This window comes from Oncorhynchus gorbuscha, linkage group LG21 (genome assembly GCF_021184085.1).
Source record: "Oncorhynchus gorbuscha isolate QuinsamMale2020 ecotype Even-year linkage group LG21, OgorEven_v1.0, whole genome shotgun sequence".
NCBI classification, from domain to species: domain Eukaryota; kingdom Metazoa; phylum Chordata; class Actinopteri; order Salmoniformes; family Salmonidae; genus Oncorhynchus; species Oncorhynchus gorbuscha.
The window spans coordinates 11,644,475-11,663,916 of NC_060193.1; the positions used below are offsets into that span (position 1 = coordinate 11,644,475).

Consider the following 19,442-nt stretch of genomic DNA (forward strand, 5'->3'; position numbering starts at 1 on the left):
AGAATAGCTATAACCACCCCCCAGCCACATCTAGCTAAGTGGACGGGTCACTATTTTCTAGACATGTAAACATGTTCATGAAATACAATAGATCGCCGTAATTTTCCCCAGACACAGCTGGCTAACTTGAGGGGTCATGTAATCATCTGGTGAAGTTGAGTCAAAGATTTGTTATAACTAATCCAAGATAGACCACACAGACTGTTGTTTCAAATTGGAACAAATTAGTCATAGTGGGCAGAACAAGTAAGGAGGTGGGCAGAGCCAAGCATGAGCTAGCGAGATCCTATTGGCACGTTCTAGCAAACATTTGAATATTTCCATTAGGGAACGCCTACTCTATGAAGTGAACATGTGCAATAACTCAATTCACCTTTGCACTCCTTCTAAACCAAGCACATTTTTAAAACTTTGGTAAAGGGTAACGTCTCGAAAAATTTGTCTACTCTGTACGTAACAGATTATAGTTTTGGGAACAGAAAACTGTATTGAGATCAAAGGTTTCATCAATGAGAAAATTGCAAAATATCGGCCAAAATCCACCACGTTCTATCTTCACCCACTGCCGGCCACTGGGCTTCCTCTCACTACCATATTTGGTAGTGACTGGAAACGCCAAGCGGATGCTTCACATTTATACATCCAGTGAAATACCTGTCTCATTGTTCTATTTGTGGTGGAATCTTTTGTTTAGACATGTAGCTAGCTAACTAAACAATGAACCGGCATAATCCCAATTCATACTACTACAAATACAAGCATTGTCATAGTTGTAGTATGAATCTGCAGGTAGCTAAATCTAACCAACTAGGTTCAATGTTAGCTAGCTAACATTGTGCTATAACTAGCAATGCAAATGGTTTCTGATTTTAATAATATTACTACACAGATCATACACTTAACGTTAGCTAGCGAACCAGCAAGCTAATGTTTGCTAGCTAGCTAACGGTATGCTTTAACTTGCAATCAAAACCATTTCTGACAAGGTTAGAAACGTATAATATCTGAAAATGTAGCGAGACTCTTACCCGTATACATGGATGCATGTTAAATGCTTTCAGTCTGCCGTGAAGCAAATTGTTTTGCAGCTACATCTTTGCTACATCTTTGTAGCTACATCTTGTTTGGCCAGCGTTGTGTCAAGTCACTCCGGTTCACACTTAGCGTGGCGTGTGCAGAAAGTATCCCATCACAACTTTTTCCAACTGATCTGTTGAAAGCGCCTGCTAAATTCAGGGAATCAATGTTCTTGAGAAAAGTAGAAAAATGTTTGTAGTTCTCAACAGCTAACGTTACATCTTTCAAAAACGCTGTGCCATTTATGCTTAAAAATGCATTTTAATACAAATAAAAATGCCTCTTGTGATGTGTGACATACGCCTAGCTTCCTGAAACGGTAACATATTTAGAAGTGGCAGTTGATGTTGCTGTTTTTTTTCCGTAGGGTGACGATGGCAGGCCTGGTTTCCCTGGTAACCCTGGAGTCCCTGGTCAGCCAGGTGCTAAAGGTGAGTGGCTGTCACCTGTCTGTCGTATACCTACCTGTGATGCTCTCTTCTCTGTACCATTCTCTTAAACTCTGAAGGGTTGGAAAAGGTTTGTAAGAAAGCATTTCCCTGTACAGTCTACACCAGCTGTTTTCGGCCCCATGTGATAAATACAATTTTATTTTATTTCATGGTCTCTTCTCTGTGCCATTTTTTTAAATGTATATTTTATTTCACCTTTATTTAACCAGGTAGGCCAGTTTAGAACAAGTTCTCATTTACAACTGCGACCTTGCCAAGATAAAGCAAAGCAGTTCGACACATAAATCAAATCAAATATTATTTATCACATACACATGGTTAGCAGATGTTAATGCGAGTGTAGCGAAATGCTTGTGCTTCTAGTTCCGACCATGCAGTAATATCTAACAAGTAATCTAACCTAACAATTTCACAACAACTACCTTTATACACACAGGTGTAAAGGAATGAATAAGAATATGTACATAAAAATATATGAATGAGTGATGGCCGAACGGCATTGGCAAGATGCAGTAGATGATATAGAGTACAGTATATACATATGAGATGAGTAATGTAGGGTATGTAAACATTATATAGAGTGGCATAGTTTAAAGTGGCTAGTGATACATTTATTACATCAATTTTTTCATTATTAAAGTTGCTAGAGAAAAGTCAGTATGTTGGCAGCAGCCACTCAATGTTAGTGGTGGCTGTTTAACAGTCTGATGGCCTTGAGATAGAAGCTGTTTTTCATTCTCTCGGTCCCCACTTTGATGCACCTGTACTGACCTCGTCTTCTGGATGATAGCGGGGTGAACAGGCCGTGGCTCGGTTGGTTGTTGTCCTTGATGATCTTTATGGCCTTCCTGTGACATCGGGGGGTGTAGGTGTCCTGGAGGGCAGGTAGTTTGCCTCCGGTGATGCGTTGTGCAGACCTCACTACCCTCTGGAGAGCCTTCCGGTTCTGGGCGGAGCAGTTGCCGTACCAAGCGGTGATACAGCCTGACAGGATGCTCTCGATTGTGCATCTGTAAAAGTTTGAGTGTTTTTAGTGACAAGCCAAATTTCTTCAGCCTCCAGCCTTCTTCACCACACTGTCTGTGTGGGTGGACCATTTCAGTTTTTCCGTGATGTGTACGCTGAGGAACTTAAAACTTTTCACCTTCTCCACTACTGTCCTGTCGATGTGGATAGGGGGGTGCTCCCTCTGCTGTTTCCTGAAGTCCATGATCATCTCCTTTGTTTTGTTGACATTGAGTGTGAGGTTATATTCCATCGCCAACAACCAGTGAAATTGCAGGGTGCCAAATGAAGTCTCATAAATAAAATATCTCAAACATACAAGTATTAGGCATCATTTTAAAGATAAAATTCTCGTTAATCCAGCCACAGTGTCTGATTTCAAAAAGCCTTTACAGCGAAAGCTCCACAAACGATTATGTTAGGTCACCACCAAGCCTCAGAAAAACACAACCATTTTTCCAGCCAAAGAGAGGAGTCACAAAGAGCACAAATAGAGATAAAATGAATCACTACCCTTTGATCTTCATCAGATGACACTCATAGGACTTCATGTTACACAATACATGTATGTTTTATTCAATAAAGTGCATATTTATATCCAAAAATCTAATTTTACATTGGTGTGTAATGTTCAGTAGTTCCAAAACATGCTGTGATTTTGCAGAGAGCCACATCAATTTACAGAAATACTCATAATAAACATTGATAATAGATACAACTATTATATATGGAACTTTAGATAAACTTCTCCTTAATGCAACCGCTATGTCAGATTTCAAAAAAACTTTTCTGAAAAAGTATACCATGCAATAATCTGAGTACGGCGCTCAGAGCCCAAACCAGCCAAAGAAATATCCGCCATGTTGTGGAGTCAACATTAGTCAGAAATAGCATTATAAATATTCACTTACCTTTAATGATCTTCATCAGAATGCATTCCCAGGAATCCCAGTTTCACAATAAATGTTTGATTTGTTCGATAAAGTTCATCATTTATGTCCATATACAGGGTACCTCCTTTTGTTAGGGCATTTGGTAAACAAATACAAATGCGCTTGCAAATCCAGCAGAAAGTCCAAAAGTCCAAAATGTTATATTACTAGTCGTAGAAACATATCAAATGAAGTATAGAATCAGTCTTTAGGATGTTTTTAACATAAATCTTCAATAATGTCCCAACCGAATAATTCCTTTGTCTGTAGAAAAGCAATGGAACGCGAGGTAACTTTCACATGACCGCGCGTCGCGAGCCCATGGCTCTCTGCCAGACACCTGACTCATTCCCCTCTAATTCAGCCCCCCTTCACAGTAGAAGCCTGAAACAACGTTCTAAAGGCTGTTGACATCTAGTGGAAACCTTAGGAAGTGCAAGATTACCAATATCCCACTGTATCTTCAATAGGGGCTGAATTGAAAAACTACAAACCTCAGATTTCCCACTTCCTGTTTGGATTTCTTCTCCGGTTTTTGCCTGCCATATGAGTTCTGTTATACTCACAGACATCATTCAAACAGTTTTAGAAAATTCAGAGTGTTTTCCATCCAATACTACTAATAATATGCATATATTAGCATCTGTGACTGAGTAGCAGGCAGTTTACTCTGAAGTTGTTTAGTTTGTCTGGGAGCAAGACAACATGGTCCGCGAGTTACACAGAGTTACACATGGAATAAACAAACATACAGTCAATAATACAGTAGAAAAAAAGTCTATATACAGCGTGTGCGAATGAGGGAAGATAAGGGAGCTAAGGCAATAAATAGGCCATGGTGGCAAAGTAATTACAATATAGCAATTAAACACTGGAATGGTAGATGTGCAGAAGATGAATGTGCAAGTAGAGATACTGGGGTGCAAAGGAGCAGGACAAATAAATAAATACAGTATGGGGATGAGGTAGTTGGATGGACTATTTACAGATGGGCTATGTACAGGTGCAGTGATCTGTGAGCTGCTGTGGCAGCTGGTGCTTAAAGCTAGTGAGGGAGATATGTGTCTGAGAGACTGCCAGAGGTCCAGACAACAGGCCCTCCGATTTCACACACTGAACTCTATCAGAGAAGTAGTTGGTGAACCAGGCGAGGCAATCATTTGAGAAACCAGGGCTGTTGAGTCTGCCGATAAGAATGTGGTGATTGACAGAGTCGAAAGCGTTGGCCAGGTCGATGAATACGGCTGCACAGTATTGTCTCTTATCGATGGCGGTTATGATATCGTTTAGGACCTTGAGCGTGGCTGAGGTGCACCTAAGACCAGCTCTGAAACCAGATTGCATAGCGGAGAAGGTACGGGGGGATTCAAAATGGTCGGTAATCTGTTTGTTAACTTTGCTTTCGAAGACCTTAGAAAGGCAGGGTAGGATAGATATAGGTCTGTAGCAGTTTGGGTCTAGACTCTAGAGTGTCTCCCCCTTTGAAGAGGGGGATGACCGTGGCTGCTTTCCAATCTTTGGGAATCTCAGATGATACGAAAGAGAGGTTGAACAGGCAAGTAATAAGGGTTGCAACAACTTTTGCAGATCATTTTAGAAGGAGAGGGTCCAGATTGTCTAGCCCGGCTGATTTGTAGGAGTCCAGATTTTGCAGCTCTTTCGGAACATCAGCAATCTGGATTTGGGTGAAGGAGAAGTGGGGGAGGTTTGGGCGAGTTGCTGTGTGGGGTGCAGGGCTGTTGACCGGGGTGGGGGTAGCCAGGTGGAAAGCATGGCCAGCCGTAGAGAAATACTTACTGGAATTCTCAATTATAGTGGATTTATCGGTGGTGACAGAGTTTCCTAGCCTCAGTGCAGTGGGCAGCTGGGAGGAGGTGCTCTTATTCTCCCTGGACTTTACAGTGTTCCAGAACTTTTTTGAGTTTGTGCTACAGGATGCAAATTTCTGCTTGGAAAAGCTTGCCTTAGCTTTTCTAACTGCCTGTGTGTATTGGTTCCTAACTTCCCTGAAAAGTTGCATATCGTGGGGGCTATTCGATGCTAAAGCAGAACGCCACAGGATGTTTTTGTGCTGGTCAAGGGCAGTCAGGTCTGGAGAGAACCAAGGGCTATGTCTGTTCCTGCTTCTAAATGTTTTGAATGGGGCATGCTTATTTAAGATGGTGAGGAAGGCACTTTTGAAGAATAACCAGGAATCCTCTACTGACGGAATGAGGTCAATATCCTTCCAGGATACCCGGGCCAGGTCGAATAGAAAGGCCTGATTCTCTTAACTGTTGTCTCTTCCCTGTGATGGTCTCTTCCCTGTGGTGGTCTCTTCCCTGTGGTGGTCTCTTCCCTGTGGTGGTCTCTTCCCTGTGGTGGTCTCTTCCCTGTGGTGGTCTCTTCCCTGTGATGGTCTCTTCCCTGTGGTGGTCTCTTCCTTGTGATGGTCTCTTCCCTGTGGTGGTCTCTTCCCTGTGGTGGTCTCTTCCCTGTGGTGGTCTCTTCCTTGTGGTGGTCTCTTCCCTGTGGTGGTCTCTTCCTTGAGATGGTCTCTGGTGGATTAAATTGAAATTGCAACCAATTTTCTGTGGCTTGGTTTACCTGTACCTTGTCAGTGTAAATGTTTTGTGTTGGTTAAGTTGTTACCTGTATCTTGTCAGTGTAAATGTTTTGTATTGGTTAAGTTGTTACCTGTATCTTGTCAGTGTAAATGTTTTGTATTGGTTAAGTTCTTACTTGTATCTGTATGTTCCTCAGGGGAGAGAGGTGACTCATCCGGCTACCCCGGAAGTCCCGGAGCTAAAGGTGAGTCCGGAACCCCCGGTTACCCAGGTGGCCAAGGTGCTAATGGCACCCCCGGCGACAACGGTTTCCCAGGGGGCCCTGGGTTCAGCGGACAGAAGGGAGAAGCGGGAGTTCCTGGAAGACCCGGACTCTTGGGTGAGTAGTGGTGATGATGATGTCACAGGACGTGATGTCATAAATATCACACAGATTAATCATGTCACAGGGAAGTGATATTTAAACAATTTAGAAAAGGTGGAATAAGAAATAAAAAAAATAATATATACTGTATAACCCCTCATCCTCACTCATCATTTTCTATGTTCCTGGTTATGTTTTTTGGGGTCCCCCTCCTCTCAGGTACCCCTGGTTTCACTGGGGCTAAGGGTCTGAACGGATACCCAGGAGGAAGAGGTCTCGACGGGACGACTGGCCGCCCCGGCTCCCCTGGACCATCTGGAGAAAAAGGTTTGTCGGACACACACACACACACACACACACACACACACACACACACACACACACACACACACACACACACACACACACACACACACACACACACACACACACACACACACACACACACAGAAATACGCCCACGCACACTCAAACACACACACACATTACAGTTTGTAATACAACATCATTGGCCTGAATGAAAATCTGTCTTTCCCCTATTTAACTGAAATGGCCTCTGACAATGTCATAACTTCAGTACAATGTCCCTTATTGGTGTCGATGTCATGATGCAATAATCATGTTCCTTCTCAAGGTCTGTCGGGATCTCCTGGTCTCGATGGACTCAACGGACTGGCTGGACCGAACGGTCTACCAGGAACCCCGGGTTATAGTGAGGAGGGGCGCCCCGGCACCCCTGGAGCGGCCGGTTTGAAGGGAGAGAGGGGCTCCTCCATCCCAGGACCCCCGGGATACAACGCGGAGAAGGGAGCGAGAGGAGAGTCAGGTGAGAAAGATTCATCAATCAATCAAATTCATTTTATAGAGAAAGATCAATCAATAAAATACATTTTATAATGAAAGATCAATAAATACAATTTATTTTATAGAGAAAGATCAATCAATCCTTAAAATGTCTTTTATAGAGAAAGATCAATCAATCCTTAAAATGTCTTTTATAGAGAAAGATCAATCAATCCTTAAAATGTCTTTTATAGAGAAAGATCAATCAATCCTTAAAATGTATTTTATAGAGAAAGATGAATCAATCAATACAATTTATTTTATAGAGAAAGATCAATCAATCCTTAAAATGTCTTTTATAGAGAAAGATCAATCAATCCTTAAAATGTCTTTTATAGAGAAAGATGAATCAATCAATACAATTTATTTTATAGAGAAAGATCAATCAATCCTTAAAATGTCTTTTATAGAGAAAGATGAATCAATCAATACAATTTATTTTATAGAGAAAGATCAATCAATCCTTAAAATGTCTTTTATAGAGAAAGATCAATCAATCCTTAAAATGTCTTTTATAGAGAAAGATGAATCAATCAATACAATTTATTTTATAGAGAAAGATCAATCAATCCTTAAAATGTCTTTTATAGAGAAAGATCAATCAATCCTTAAAATGTCTTTTATAGAGAAAGATTAATCAATCAATACAATTTATTTTATAGCCCTTTTTACATCAGCAGTCGTCACAAAGTGCTTTCTAGATACCCCCCCCTAAAACCCCAAAGAACAGGCAACGCAGAGTAAAAAGCAGAGATGAGTAACCTCGAGTAACCTTGAGTAACCTTGATGAGTCACATGATGATCCTAGCTCAGGGGTGGGCAAACCTTTTGGCTCAAGGGCCACACTGAGTTTATGAAGGGCCATATACTATATGCGTGATAAAACATGTGAAACCTTTATTAATTTTCACATTGACATGCAATTACTAGTGTACTGTATATGTACATATTACTACTGTACTGTATATGTACATATTACTACTGTACTGTAGCTGTACATATTACTACTGTACTGTAGATGTACATATTACTAGTGTACTGTAGATGTACATATTACTAGTGTACTGTAGCTGTACATATTACTAGTGTACGTAGCTGTACATATTACTACTGTACTGTATATGTACATATTACTACTGTACATGTACATATTACTACTGTACATGTACATATTACTACTGTACATGTACATATTACTACTGTACATGTACATATTACTACTGTACTGTAGATGTACATATTACTACTGTACTGTAGATGTACATATTACTAGTGTACTGTAGATGTACATATTACTACTGTACTGTAGATGTACATATTACTAATGTACTGTAGATGTACATATTACTAGTGTACTGTAGATGAACATATTACTAGTGTACTGTAGATGTACATAATATATGCCATTTAGCAGACGCTTTTATCCAAAGCTACTTACAGTCGTGTGCATACATTCTACGTATGGGTGGTCCCGGGAATCGAACCCACTACCCTGGCGTTACAAGCGCCATGCTCTACCAACTGAGCTACAGAAGGACCACAAGGACTACATACGCTTGCAGAACTATTCTACCCTTGTTTTATGTGAACAAATTGTTCACAATTATTTAACATTTTTTTCTCCAAAAATGTATAACATCACAGACAGTCAAACACACATACAGATCCTGTATCTCGCCCAATCGAACTTACAGTCACAATATGCAAACTTAAAAATATATATATATATATTATATGACTGGAGACATGCAAAATGTAACAGCAGATGTGTAAAAAAAAAAAAACGATTGTAAAATTTGAGTGAAACATATGGTACGAGCATCTGGTTAATTTGGAATGGTCTGTTTTTGAAGCATATTAAGGAACAATTCTCATCTCCATTGTGAGCCATATTTACAGTTATCCAATCACCTCAGCCCAAATCTGACTGAATAAGTGTTTGTTGTCAGATGTATGGGGACAAGTGACCTGTATCCAAGTGCATTGCTGGGTAATTCTCTCTGCAGAACCATCACCATGAAAAAGCATAATCCTTGCCTACCCCGGCCACGGTTATTCAAGTCTTAATGTGAACAATGGGTCTGGTCACCTCTCTTGGCAAGGGCATCAAAGTCTGGTGTCATCTTGGATGTAGAGATTCTCAGAACACCTGACAAGTGGTCACTTGTTACATTTGACCTGTGGCGGGATTTGTGGTAAATTCATGACTGAGAATGTTTGTTCACCCGAATTTGACCCAAATAAAACAAGCATTCTTTGGGCGTTTTTTAATATTTGGAAACTTAGTTTCATTCTGGGAGCCATAGAACTGGTCTATTGTTGCTGTTTTGTACTTCTCCTTCAAAGATCTGTCACATTGGATGTTGATGAGCCACAATTGTGTGTCTGGTGGTGTTTTCTCACTGTTGAAAGACAGGGGGGCATGAAACAATCTCAATCACGGTCTGAGGAGCTGCGGAAAAACTCAGCATGCAGGTCGATCAAAGTGCTACTGTCTGTCAGTGCGGCACTGCGATGTGGGGGGTTTTCCGTGTGGCACTGCGATGTGGGGGGTTTCCGTGTGGCACTGCGATGTGGGGGGTTTTCAGTGTGGCACTGCGATGTGGGCGTTTTCAGTGTGGCACTGCGATGTGGGCGTTTTCAGTGTGGCACTGCGATGTGGGCGTTTTCAGTGTGGCACTGCGATGTGGGCGTTTTCAGTGTGGCACTGCGATGTGGGGGGTTTTCAGTGTGGCACTGCGATGTGGGCGTTTTCAGTGTGGCACTGCGATGTGGGGGTTTTCCGTGTGGCACTGCGATGTGGGGGGTTTTCCGTGTGGCACTGCGATGTGGGCGTTTTCAGTGTGGCACTGCGATGTGGGGGTTTTCAGTGTGGCACTGCGATGTGGGGGTTTTCAGTGTGGCACTGCGATGTGGGGGTTTTCAGTGTGGCACTGCGATGGGGCCGTTTTCAGTGTGGCACTGCGATGTGGGGGTTTTCAGTGTGGCACTGCGATGGGGCCGTTTTCAGTGTGGCCAGTGTCGGGAACATGAGTGAGAGAGCGGCTGCTCATTTATCTGGAGAACAACATAAGTTTGGCCTTGAAGACTTTCACGTTGGAATACAGTCAAAGCCCAAAAACACCACTTCCCTGCAGTTTCACGTTCAGATGTTTCAGATGCCCCGATATGTCCACACCGAAAGCAAAGTCGCCCAGCCGGTCTGTGTCTTTCAACTCAGAGAAGTCGTCAGCTTTACCAACCGTATTAAGGAACATACCCATCTCCCCTCTCAGTTCCCACACACGGCTAAATGCTTTTCCCAGGCTTAGCCAGCGCACATTTGAATGGGACAACAAGTCCTGGTGCTCTGCCTCTGTGTCATTGAGCAGATGAATGAACTGACAATGGATAAGCCTGTAGAAAGTTGACCTGACGATGTTAAGACTCCTTGTCTGTATAAAGTTGAACTGACGATGGATAAGCTTCCTTGTCTGTATAAAGTTGAACTGATGATGGATAAGCCTCCTTGTCTGTATAAAGTTGAACTGACGATGGATAAGCCTCCTTGTCTGTATAAAGTTGAACTGATGATGGATAAGCTTCCTTGTCTGTATAAAGTTGAACTGATGATGGATAAGCCTCCTTGTCTGTATAAAGTTGAACTGACGATGGATAAGCCTCCTTGCCTGTATAAAGTTGACAAGTTGTACGACCACTTTGACAAGATTTTCCAGTTTTAACACACTTATACACAGGGCTTCCTGATGAATAATACACTGAGGAAATATACATTCCTCCGAGTTGAGCCTTTCTTCTCTTTTACTTTGTCTTGTAATCTTTTTAGTCGGCCAATGTTTTTACCAGGTACATTTGGTGATATTTTGTCAATTTGCTCCACGGTAGATTAATTTTTCTTCATATTTTGTCATATAAGTCAGAGCCCCTTGATTGTTCCCATCATTGATTCCATCGCGAGAAGTTCTCATGTATTCATCTGACAAAAAGATCGAAGCCACCTTGTTTTTTTCTTCAACTCTGAGATGAGCTCCTCACCTATATCATTTCCACGCGCCTGGTGATGGTTCTGCGTGATAAGTACATTTTCTAGAATTGGCTTTTAATCTCAGGACAAAGTATACCAGCAGTCTCCACCATACGCTTTTCCCCAAACTCCCCTTCAGCAAAAGGCTATATGCTTTTCGCTTTTATGTGCCACTACGTTGCCTTAGTTACGGAACTCTTGAGTAGAGCATCGTTTTTTTGTTTGGCTTTTAAGTTGTGGCGTGTTTTGAGGCCTTCCTTGCCTTTTCCTGAGAGGACAGATTGGTAGCGTAGTTAGCATGCTTACTTGAAAAATGACGATTGAGATTATATTCCTTAAAAACACTTTCTTGGCAAATCAGACATACCGCCTTATGTCCAATGTTACTAAAAAAGTATATATATATTCTACTGTGCATTCTTCTTTAAACACACAACACTCAGAGACCACTTTTCTCATTTTCGCAGCACTCATTTTTCACGTTAAAAGTCGTCAAGCAATGAAGTGGCTGTGATGACTGAGCCCATTCTGAATCTGACTGTAGACCCAAATACAGAGCGCGCTGTCAGGCTACATCGCCATCTATTGGAGGTTGTTTGTATATCATGGAATGAGTCGTTTTAGGCCGAAAATCGCAACTCAAATATAATCATATTTAACGCATTTAAAAAATGTCTCAAGGGCCAGATTGAAGTGCCCGGCAGGCCCGGTACAGACCGCAGCCCCCCCCCCCGCCCTAACCGCTAGACTTGCCTGTAATACTGCACTCACTACATTTGACCAGAGGCTGTTTCTAAAGCAGACAGTGAGGTGTGTGTGTGTGTGTGTGTGTGTGTGTGTGTGTGTGTGTGTGTGTGTGTGTGTGTGTGTGTGTGTGTGTGTGTGTGTGTGTGTGTGTGTGTGTGTGTGTGTGTGTGTGTGTGTGTGTGTGTGTGTGTGTGTGTGTGTGTGTGTGTGTGTGTGTGTGTGTGTGTGTGTGTGTGTGTGTGTGTGTGGATGACCTTAACTCTTGTTTGGTTGTCAGGGGGTCCTGGTATGACAGGCTTCCCAGGTCTGCCTGGTCGTCGTGGGGAGACAATCGGCTCCAATATCCCTGGACCTCTGGGAGACCCAGGCCTGCCCGGACTCGATGGAGGAGAAGGTAGTTTCACCCTTTATTTAGCCTTTTATAAAACAGTAGATTATATTCCTCTGTCTCACTTTCCTGCTCCTTCTTCCATCTCCTTCTACTCCTTTCTACTCCTCCCTTCTTCTCCTTTCTACTCCTCCCTTCTTCTTCTCCTTTCTACTTCTTCTCCTCCTTTCTACTTCTCCCTCTCATCATCTTCTCCTCCTTTCTACTTCTCCCTCTCATCTTCTTCTTCTCCTTTCTACTCCTCCCTTCTTCTTCTCCTTTCTACTCCTCCCTTCTTCTTCTCCTTTCTACTCCTCCCTTCTTCTTCTCCTTTCTACTCCTCCCTTCTTCTTCTCCTTTCTACTCCTCCCTTCTTCTTCTCCTTTCTACTTCTCCCTTCTTCTTCTCCTTTCTACTCCTCCCTTCTTCTTCTCCTTTCTACTCCTCCCTTCTTCTCCTCCTTTCTACTTCTCCCTCTCATCATCTTCTTCTCCTTTCTACTTCTCCCTCTCATCACCTTCTTCTCCGTTCTACTTCTCCCTCTCATCACCTTCTTCTCCTTTCTACTCCTCCCTTCTTCTTCTCCTTTCTACTTCTTCTTCTCCTTTCTACTTCTCCATTCTTCTTCTCCTTTCTACTTCTTCTTCTCCTTTCTACTCCTCCCTTCTTCTTCTCCTTTCTACTTCTTCTCCTCCTTTCTACTTCTCCCTCTCATCTTCTTCTCCTCCTTTCTACTTCACCCTCTCATCATCTTCTTTTCCTTTCTACTTCTCCCTTCTTCTCCTTTCTACTTCTCCCTCTCATCATCTTCTCCTCCTTTCTACTTCTCCCTCTAATCTTCTTCTCCTCCTTTCTACTCCTCCCTTCTTCTTCTCCTTTCTACTTCTCCCTCTCATCATCATCTCCTCCTTTCTACTTCTTCTCCTCCTTTCTACTTCTCCCTCTCATCATCTTCTCCTCCTTTCTACTTCTTCTCCTCCTTTCTACTTCTCCCTCTCATCATCTTCTCCTCCTTTCTACTTCTCCCTCTCATCATCTTCTCCTCCTTTCTACTTCTTCTCCTCCTTTCTACTTCTCCCTCTCATCATCTTCTCCTCCTTTCTACTTCTTCTCCTCCTTTCTACTTCTCCCTCTCATCATCTTCTCCTCCTTTCTACTTCTTCTCCTCCTTTCTACTTCTCCCTCTCATCATCTTCTCCTGCTTTCTACTTCTCCCTCTCATCATCTTCTCCTCCTTTCTACTTCTTCTCCTCCTTTCTACTTCTCCCTCTCATCATCTTCTCCTCCTTTCTACTTCTCCCTCTCATCATCTTCTCCTCCTTTCTACTTCTCCCTCTCATGATCTTCTCCTCCTTTCTACTTCTCCCTCTCATCATCTTCTCCTCCTTTCTACTTCTCCCTCTCATCTTCTTCTCCTCCTTTCTACTTCTCCCTCTCATCTTCTTCTTCTCCTTTCTACTTCTCCCTCTCATCTCCTTCTCCCCCTTTCTACTTCTCCCTCTCATCTTCTTCTTCTCCTTTCTACTTCTCCCTCTCATCTTCTTCTTCTCCTTTCTACTTCTCCCTCTCATCTTCTTCTTCTCCTTTCTACTTCTCCCTCTCATCTTCTTCTCATTTCTACTTTTCCCTCTCATCTTCTTCTCCTCCTTTCTACTTCTCCCTCTCATCTTCTTCTCCTCCTTTCTACTTCTCCCTCTCATCTTCTTCGTCTCCTTTCTACTTCTCCCTCTCATTTTCTTCTCCTCCTTTCTTCTTCTCCCTCTCATCTCATTGTCCTCCCTCCATCTAAATCCAGCTCTAACCACTCTATCTCTGTAGCTAGTTTACTGCGTGTTAAATGGTTAACATCTCCTCTCCCCTCCTGTCTGTTCCTCCTGGGTTTCCTCTCCTCCCCCCCTCCTCTCCATTCTCCTCTTTTTGTATTTTGTATTTAACCAGGTAGGCTAGTTGAGAACAAGTTCTCATTTACACCTGCGACCTGGCCAAGATAAAGCAAAGCAGTGCGACACAAACAACAACACAGAGTTACACATGGAATAAACAAACATACAGTCAATAATACAATAGAAAAAGTCTATATACATTGTTTATTTTTTTATTTTTTTCACCTTTATTTAACCAGGTAGGCTAGTTGAGAACAAGTTCTCATTTGCAACTGCGACCTGGCTGTCATGCAGGTGAAAGAGGACCCAAAAGCGACTTAACAGAAACAGAGTTTATTTAAGTCCAAACAGGGAATAACAGAAATCCTCTAGTCTGTAGAGGGGAATAACTGGAGAAGCGGCCACAGACTGCAGGTCGCTTCGGGTAGGCGCAGGCCGTAGTAGACAGAGACACCTGCTCACACGCAGCATCTGATGAAGGCAAAAAACACGACAGGACAGGGCGATACACAATCACAGCAAAAACACGACAGGACAGGGCGAAACGCAATCACAGCATGGTGAATACTAAACAAGGAACCGACGGGACAGGAACGGAACACAAAGGAATAAATAGGGACTCTAATCAGGGGAAAGGATCGGGAACAGGTGTGGGAAGACTAAATGATGATTAGGGGAATAGGAACAGCTGGGAGCAGGAACGGAACGATAGAGAGAAGAGAGAGCGAGAGAGTGAGAGGGGGAGGGGGAGAGAGAGGGATAGAAAGAGGGAAAGAACCCAATAAGACCAGCAGAGGGAAACGAACAGAATGGGGAGCACAGGGACAAGACATGATAATAAATGACAAACATGACACTGGCCAAGATAAAAGCATAGCAGTGTGAACAGACAACACAGAGTTACACATGGAATAAACAATTAACAAGTCAATAACACAGTAGAAAAAAATGGGCAGTCTATATACAATGTGTGCAAAAGGCATGAGGAGGTAGGCAAATAATACAGTTTTGCAGATTAACACTGGAGTGATAAATGATTGTGAGCAAATGAGGTAGGATAAGGGAGGCAAGGCAATAAATAGGCCATAGTGGAGAAATAATTACAATTTAGCAATTAAACACAGATGAATGTGGAAGTAGAGATGCTGTGGTGTAAAGGAGCAAAAAAATAACAGTATGGGGGATGAGGTAGTAGTTTTCTGGGCTATTTACAGATGGGCTACGTAAGTAATCTATCCTTCTCTTCCCTTCATCTAAATCCCAAACTCTGTCGACCTTTATACTGTAGCTAGTTTACTCTTGTGTTAACTGTTTATGGTGGGTTCCTGCAGGTTACGGGGGTCCTCCAGGCCCCCCAGGCCCACCGGGGCCCAGTACGGCCCAGGGAGACAGGGGTGACGCAGGGCTACCTGGCTTCCCCGGCACCCCTGGGAGACGTGGAGACCCTGGAGGTCCCGGTGGCCCAGGAAGGGAAGGCAGCCCTGGGTTCAATGGTATGGGGAGGACTCTTGTTTGTTGACCACTCATTGTAATATCAGCCAGAATGTGACGTTGATTTGACGTCTGGATTCAAAGGTACAGAGATGATTATGTTGATCTGAAACATGTACAGTTCATGTACAATTATCAACCAGAATCGGATGTTGATCTGAGGTCTTTGCCCAGGGGTTGGTGTAGCAAACCATGTCTGATGTTGTTGTTGTGTTGCCTAGGAGAGAGAGGCGACTCTGGGTACAGTGGAGTGTCAGGAACCAAAGGCTACCCTGGAGATCCAGGATATTACGGAGGGAAAGGACCCAAAGGAAGGAAAGGTGAGAGACGTATCCTTTTACCATTGACCTGAACACGTAACACTGGTCTTTGTCAATTTGATCAATTATGTTATAGAAGATTTATCTTGAGTCTCATCTCTCTCTCATCTCTCTCCCTCTTTCTCTATCGCTCTCACCTTTCATCTGTCTCTCTCTTTCATCTCTCTCTCTTCCACCTCCTCCTATCTCTCACTCTCTTCACCCCTCCATCTCCATCTCTCTGATCATGTGTGCGTTTGCTTCCTCCACACACATCTCTCTCGCTACCCCCCGCCCCTCCCCCTACACTTTTGTCTCCCATCCTCCCTCATCCTCTCTCCCTCTAGGTTCTTCTGGTCGTAAGGGGCCCCCAGGTATAACTTTACCCCCCTCGAACTTCCAGACTCCCTATGGAGACTTGGGAGGCCCTGGGCTCAACGGAGCTCCAGGGGCCATGGGAGAACCAGGCAATCCCGGCATTCCAGGCAGAGGGGGTGAGTAACCTACTAGGAACAGCCTGGCCGACTAGGCAGAGGTTGTGAGTAGAGTAACCTACTAGGAACAGCCTGGCCGACTAGGCAGAGGTTGTGAGTAGAGTAACCTACTAGGAACAGCCTGGCCAACTAGGCAGAGGTCGTGAGTAGAGTAACCTACTAGGAACGTCCTGGCCAACTAGGCAGAGGTCGTGAGTAGAGTAACCTACTAGGAACAGCCTGGCCGACTAGGCAGAGGTCGTGAGTAGAGTAACCTACTAGGAACGTCCTGGCCTACTAGGCAGAGGTCGTGAGTAGAGTAACCTACTAGGAACAGCCTGGCCAACTAGGCAGAGGTCGTGAGTAGAGTAACCTACTAGGAACGTCCTGGCCAACTAGGCAGAGGTCGTGAGTAGACTAACCTATTAGGAACAGCCTGGCCAACTAGGCAGAGGTCGTGAGTAGAGTAACCTACTAGGAACAGCCTGGCCAACTAGGCAGAGGTCGTGAGTAGAGTAACCTACTAGGAACAGCCTGGCCAACTAGGCAGAGGTAGTGAGTAGAGTAACCTACTAGGAACAGCCTGGCCAACTAGGCAGAGGTCGTGAGTAGAGTAACCTACTAGGAACAGCCTGGCCAACTAGGCAGAGGTCGTGAGTAGAGTAACCTACTAGGAACAGCCTGGCCAACTAGGCAGAGGTCGTGAGTAGAGTAACCTACTAGGAACAGCCTGGCCAACTAGGCAGAGGTCGTGAGTAGAGTAACCTACTAGGAACAGCCTGGCCAACTAGGCAGAGGTCGTGAGTAGAGTAACCTACTAGGAACAGCCTGGCCAACTAGGCAGAGGTCGTGACTAGAGCAACCTACTAGGAACAGCCTGGCCAACTAGGCAGAGGTCGTGAGTAGAGCAACCTACTAGGAACAGCCTGGCCGACTAGGCAGAGGTCGTGAGTAGAGTAACCTACTAGGAACAGCCTGGCCGACTAGGCAGAGGTCGTGAGTAGAGCAACCTACTAGGAACAGCCTGGCCAACTAGGCAGAGGTCGTGAGTAGAGTAACCTACTAGGAACAGCCTGGCCAACTAGGCAGAGGTCGTGAGTAGAGTAACCTACTAGGAACAGCCTGGCCAACTAGGCAGAGGTCGTGAGTAGAGTAACCTACTAGGAACAGCCTGGCCAACTAGGCAGAGGTCGTGAGTAGAGTAACCTACTAGGAACAGCCTGGCCGACTAGGCAGAGGTCGTGAGTAGAGTAACCTACTAGGAACAGCCTGGCCAACTAGGCAGAGGTCGTGAGTAGAGTAACCTACTAGGAACAGCCTGGCCGACTAGGCAGAGCTCGTGAGTAGAGTAACCTACTAGGAACAGCCTGGCCGACTAGGCAGAGGTCTTGAGTAGAGTAACCTACTAGGAACAGCCTGGCCAACTAGGCAGAGGTCGTGAGTAGAGTAACCTACTAGGAACAGCCTGGCCAACTAGGCAGAGGTCGTGAGTAGAGTAACCTACTAGGAACAGCCTGGCCAACTAGGCAGAGGTCGTGAGTAGAGTAGCCTACTGGACTGGATCAAAGAAAACGTGATCTGTGCCCACCAAAGTTTAGATTGGAATCCACACTGAATTAACACTCGTTTTACTTGCTTCAAAACAGTTGTGATGGATTCAGTCAGTGTGGAGTCTAGGTTAACCAAAGTTACCCTTAGTTACCCCTGATCTAGGTTCAGTTAAACCCTCATCCAATCTTAACCTCAACCAGGTAGGTAGTTAAACCTAATACTGTCCTTGGATCAGTGTTCTAAGTGTATCTTCCACCTTTGTTCCAGGTCCTAAAGGCAGGCCCGGTGCGGTGGGGAAGCTAGGGAGGAACGGAGGGTCAGGTCTGGATGGACCTCTGGGAGACCCTGGTTCTCCTGGATTCCCTGGGCCTTCCGGATCACAAGGTATGCATGTGTGTGTGTGAGTGTGTATGTCTATCAGTGTGTGTGTGTGTGTGTGTGTGTGTGTGTGTGTGTGTGTGTGTGTGTGTGTGTGTGTGTGTGTGTGTGTGTGTGTGTGTGTGTGTGTGTGTGTGTGTGTGTGTGTGTGTGTGTGTGTGTGTGTGTGTGTGTGTGTGTGTGTGTGTGTGTGTGTGTGTGTGTGTGTGTGTGTGTGTGTGTGTGCGTGCGTGCGTGCGTGTGTGTGTTTATCTATACTTGTGGGGACCAGCAGTCAGTAGAGCTGTGTGGGTAAACCACTGAGGAAGCCAAGCCAATACAAAATCCATATAACAACCTATGTTGTGATAATTGCGTTGTTTGCTCTATAACCCGTTACTCCACTGTGATGTACAATAAGCAGAGACAACAAAAAGACAACAGTCACACAGTGGAGGAATAAATTCAACTCCACGTACGTTTGTTTCTTCACAAAACCGGAGAGCGACATCTGTCCAGTGAAGTCCACAAAGACAATATTGCATGTAACAAACAGCTGTATGACCTGCAACACAGTCAAACAAGTGAATGTTTTCAACACTTGACTTAACAACTACTGATTGAGAACCACAGGGAGTTACTGCAAGTCAGCACAAAGACAACAGGAGCACTGCCTCTGCTATTCCAGGACCATTTCCACTGAAACATGTAAACATCATCAAATCAACAAGGCTATATATGCTTGGTTTAATACACTGAAAACAAAGTTATAGGCCTGCGTGCGCGTGAGAGAAAGAGATGTCGATACATGTGAAGTCTTACAATGCTCTATAACTGCATCATAATGCATTATAGTTGAAGTTACTTAAGAGTTACCCAACATTTTAACATGTAGTACTCCTCTCCTCTCCTCTTCCCTCTCTTCTTCCCCCTCCTCTCTCCTTTCCTGTTACCCCTCTCTTCTTCCCCCTCCTCTCTCCTTTCCTGTTACCCCTCTCTACTCTCCTTCCTCTCCTCTTTCCCCTCTCTCC

The 19,442-nt window shown here is 44.1% G+C and overlaps 1 protein-coding gene across 1 annotated transcript in view; it reads left to right on the forward strand.

The window, feature by feature from the left end:
• LOC124008814 (collagen alpha-6(IV) chain-like) overlaps positions 1 to 19,442 on the forward strand; it is a 276,756-nt gene that overhangs the window by 255,567 nt on the left and 1,747 nt on the right. The window contains exons 32-40 of the mRNA XM_046320380.1: positions 1,445 to 1,508; positions 6,209 to 6,391; positions 6,596 to 6,703; positions 7,011 to 7,202; positions 12,268 to 12,384; positions 15,572 to 15,733; positions 15,953 to 16,051; positions 16,378 to 16,524; positions 18,322 to 18,438. Of these exons, the coding sequence (XP_046176336.1) occupies positions 1,445 to 1,508; positions 6,209 to 6,391; positions 6,596 to 6,703; positions 7,011 to 7,202; positions 12,268 to 12,384; positions 15,572 to 15,733; positions 15,953 to 16,051; positions 16,378 to 16,524; positions 18,322 to 18,438 (1,189 nt within the window). The remainder of the gene's footprint in view (positions 1 to 1,444; positions 1,509 to 6,208; positions 6,392 to 6,595; positions 6,704 to 7,010; positions 7,203 to 12,267; positions 12,385 to 15,571; positions 15,734 to 15,952; positions 16,052 to 16,377; positions 16,525 to 18,321; positions 18,439 to 19,442) is intronic.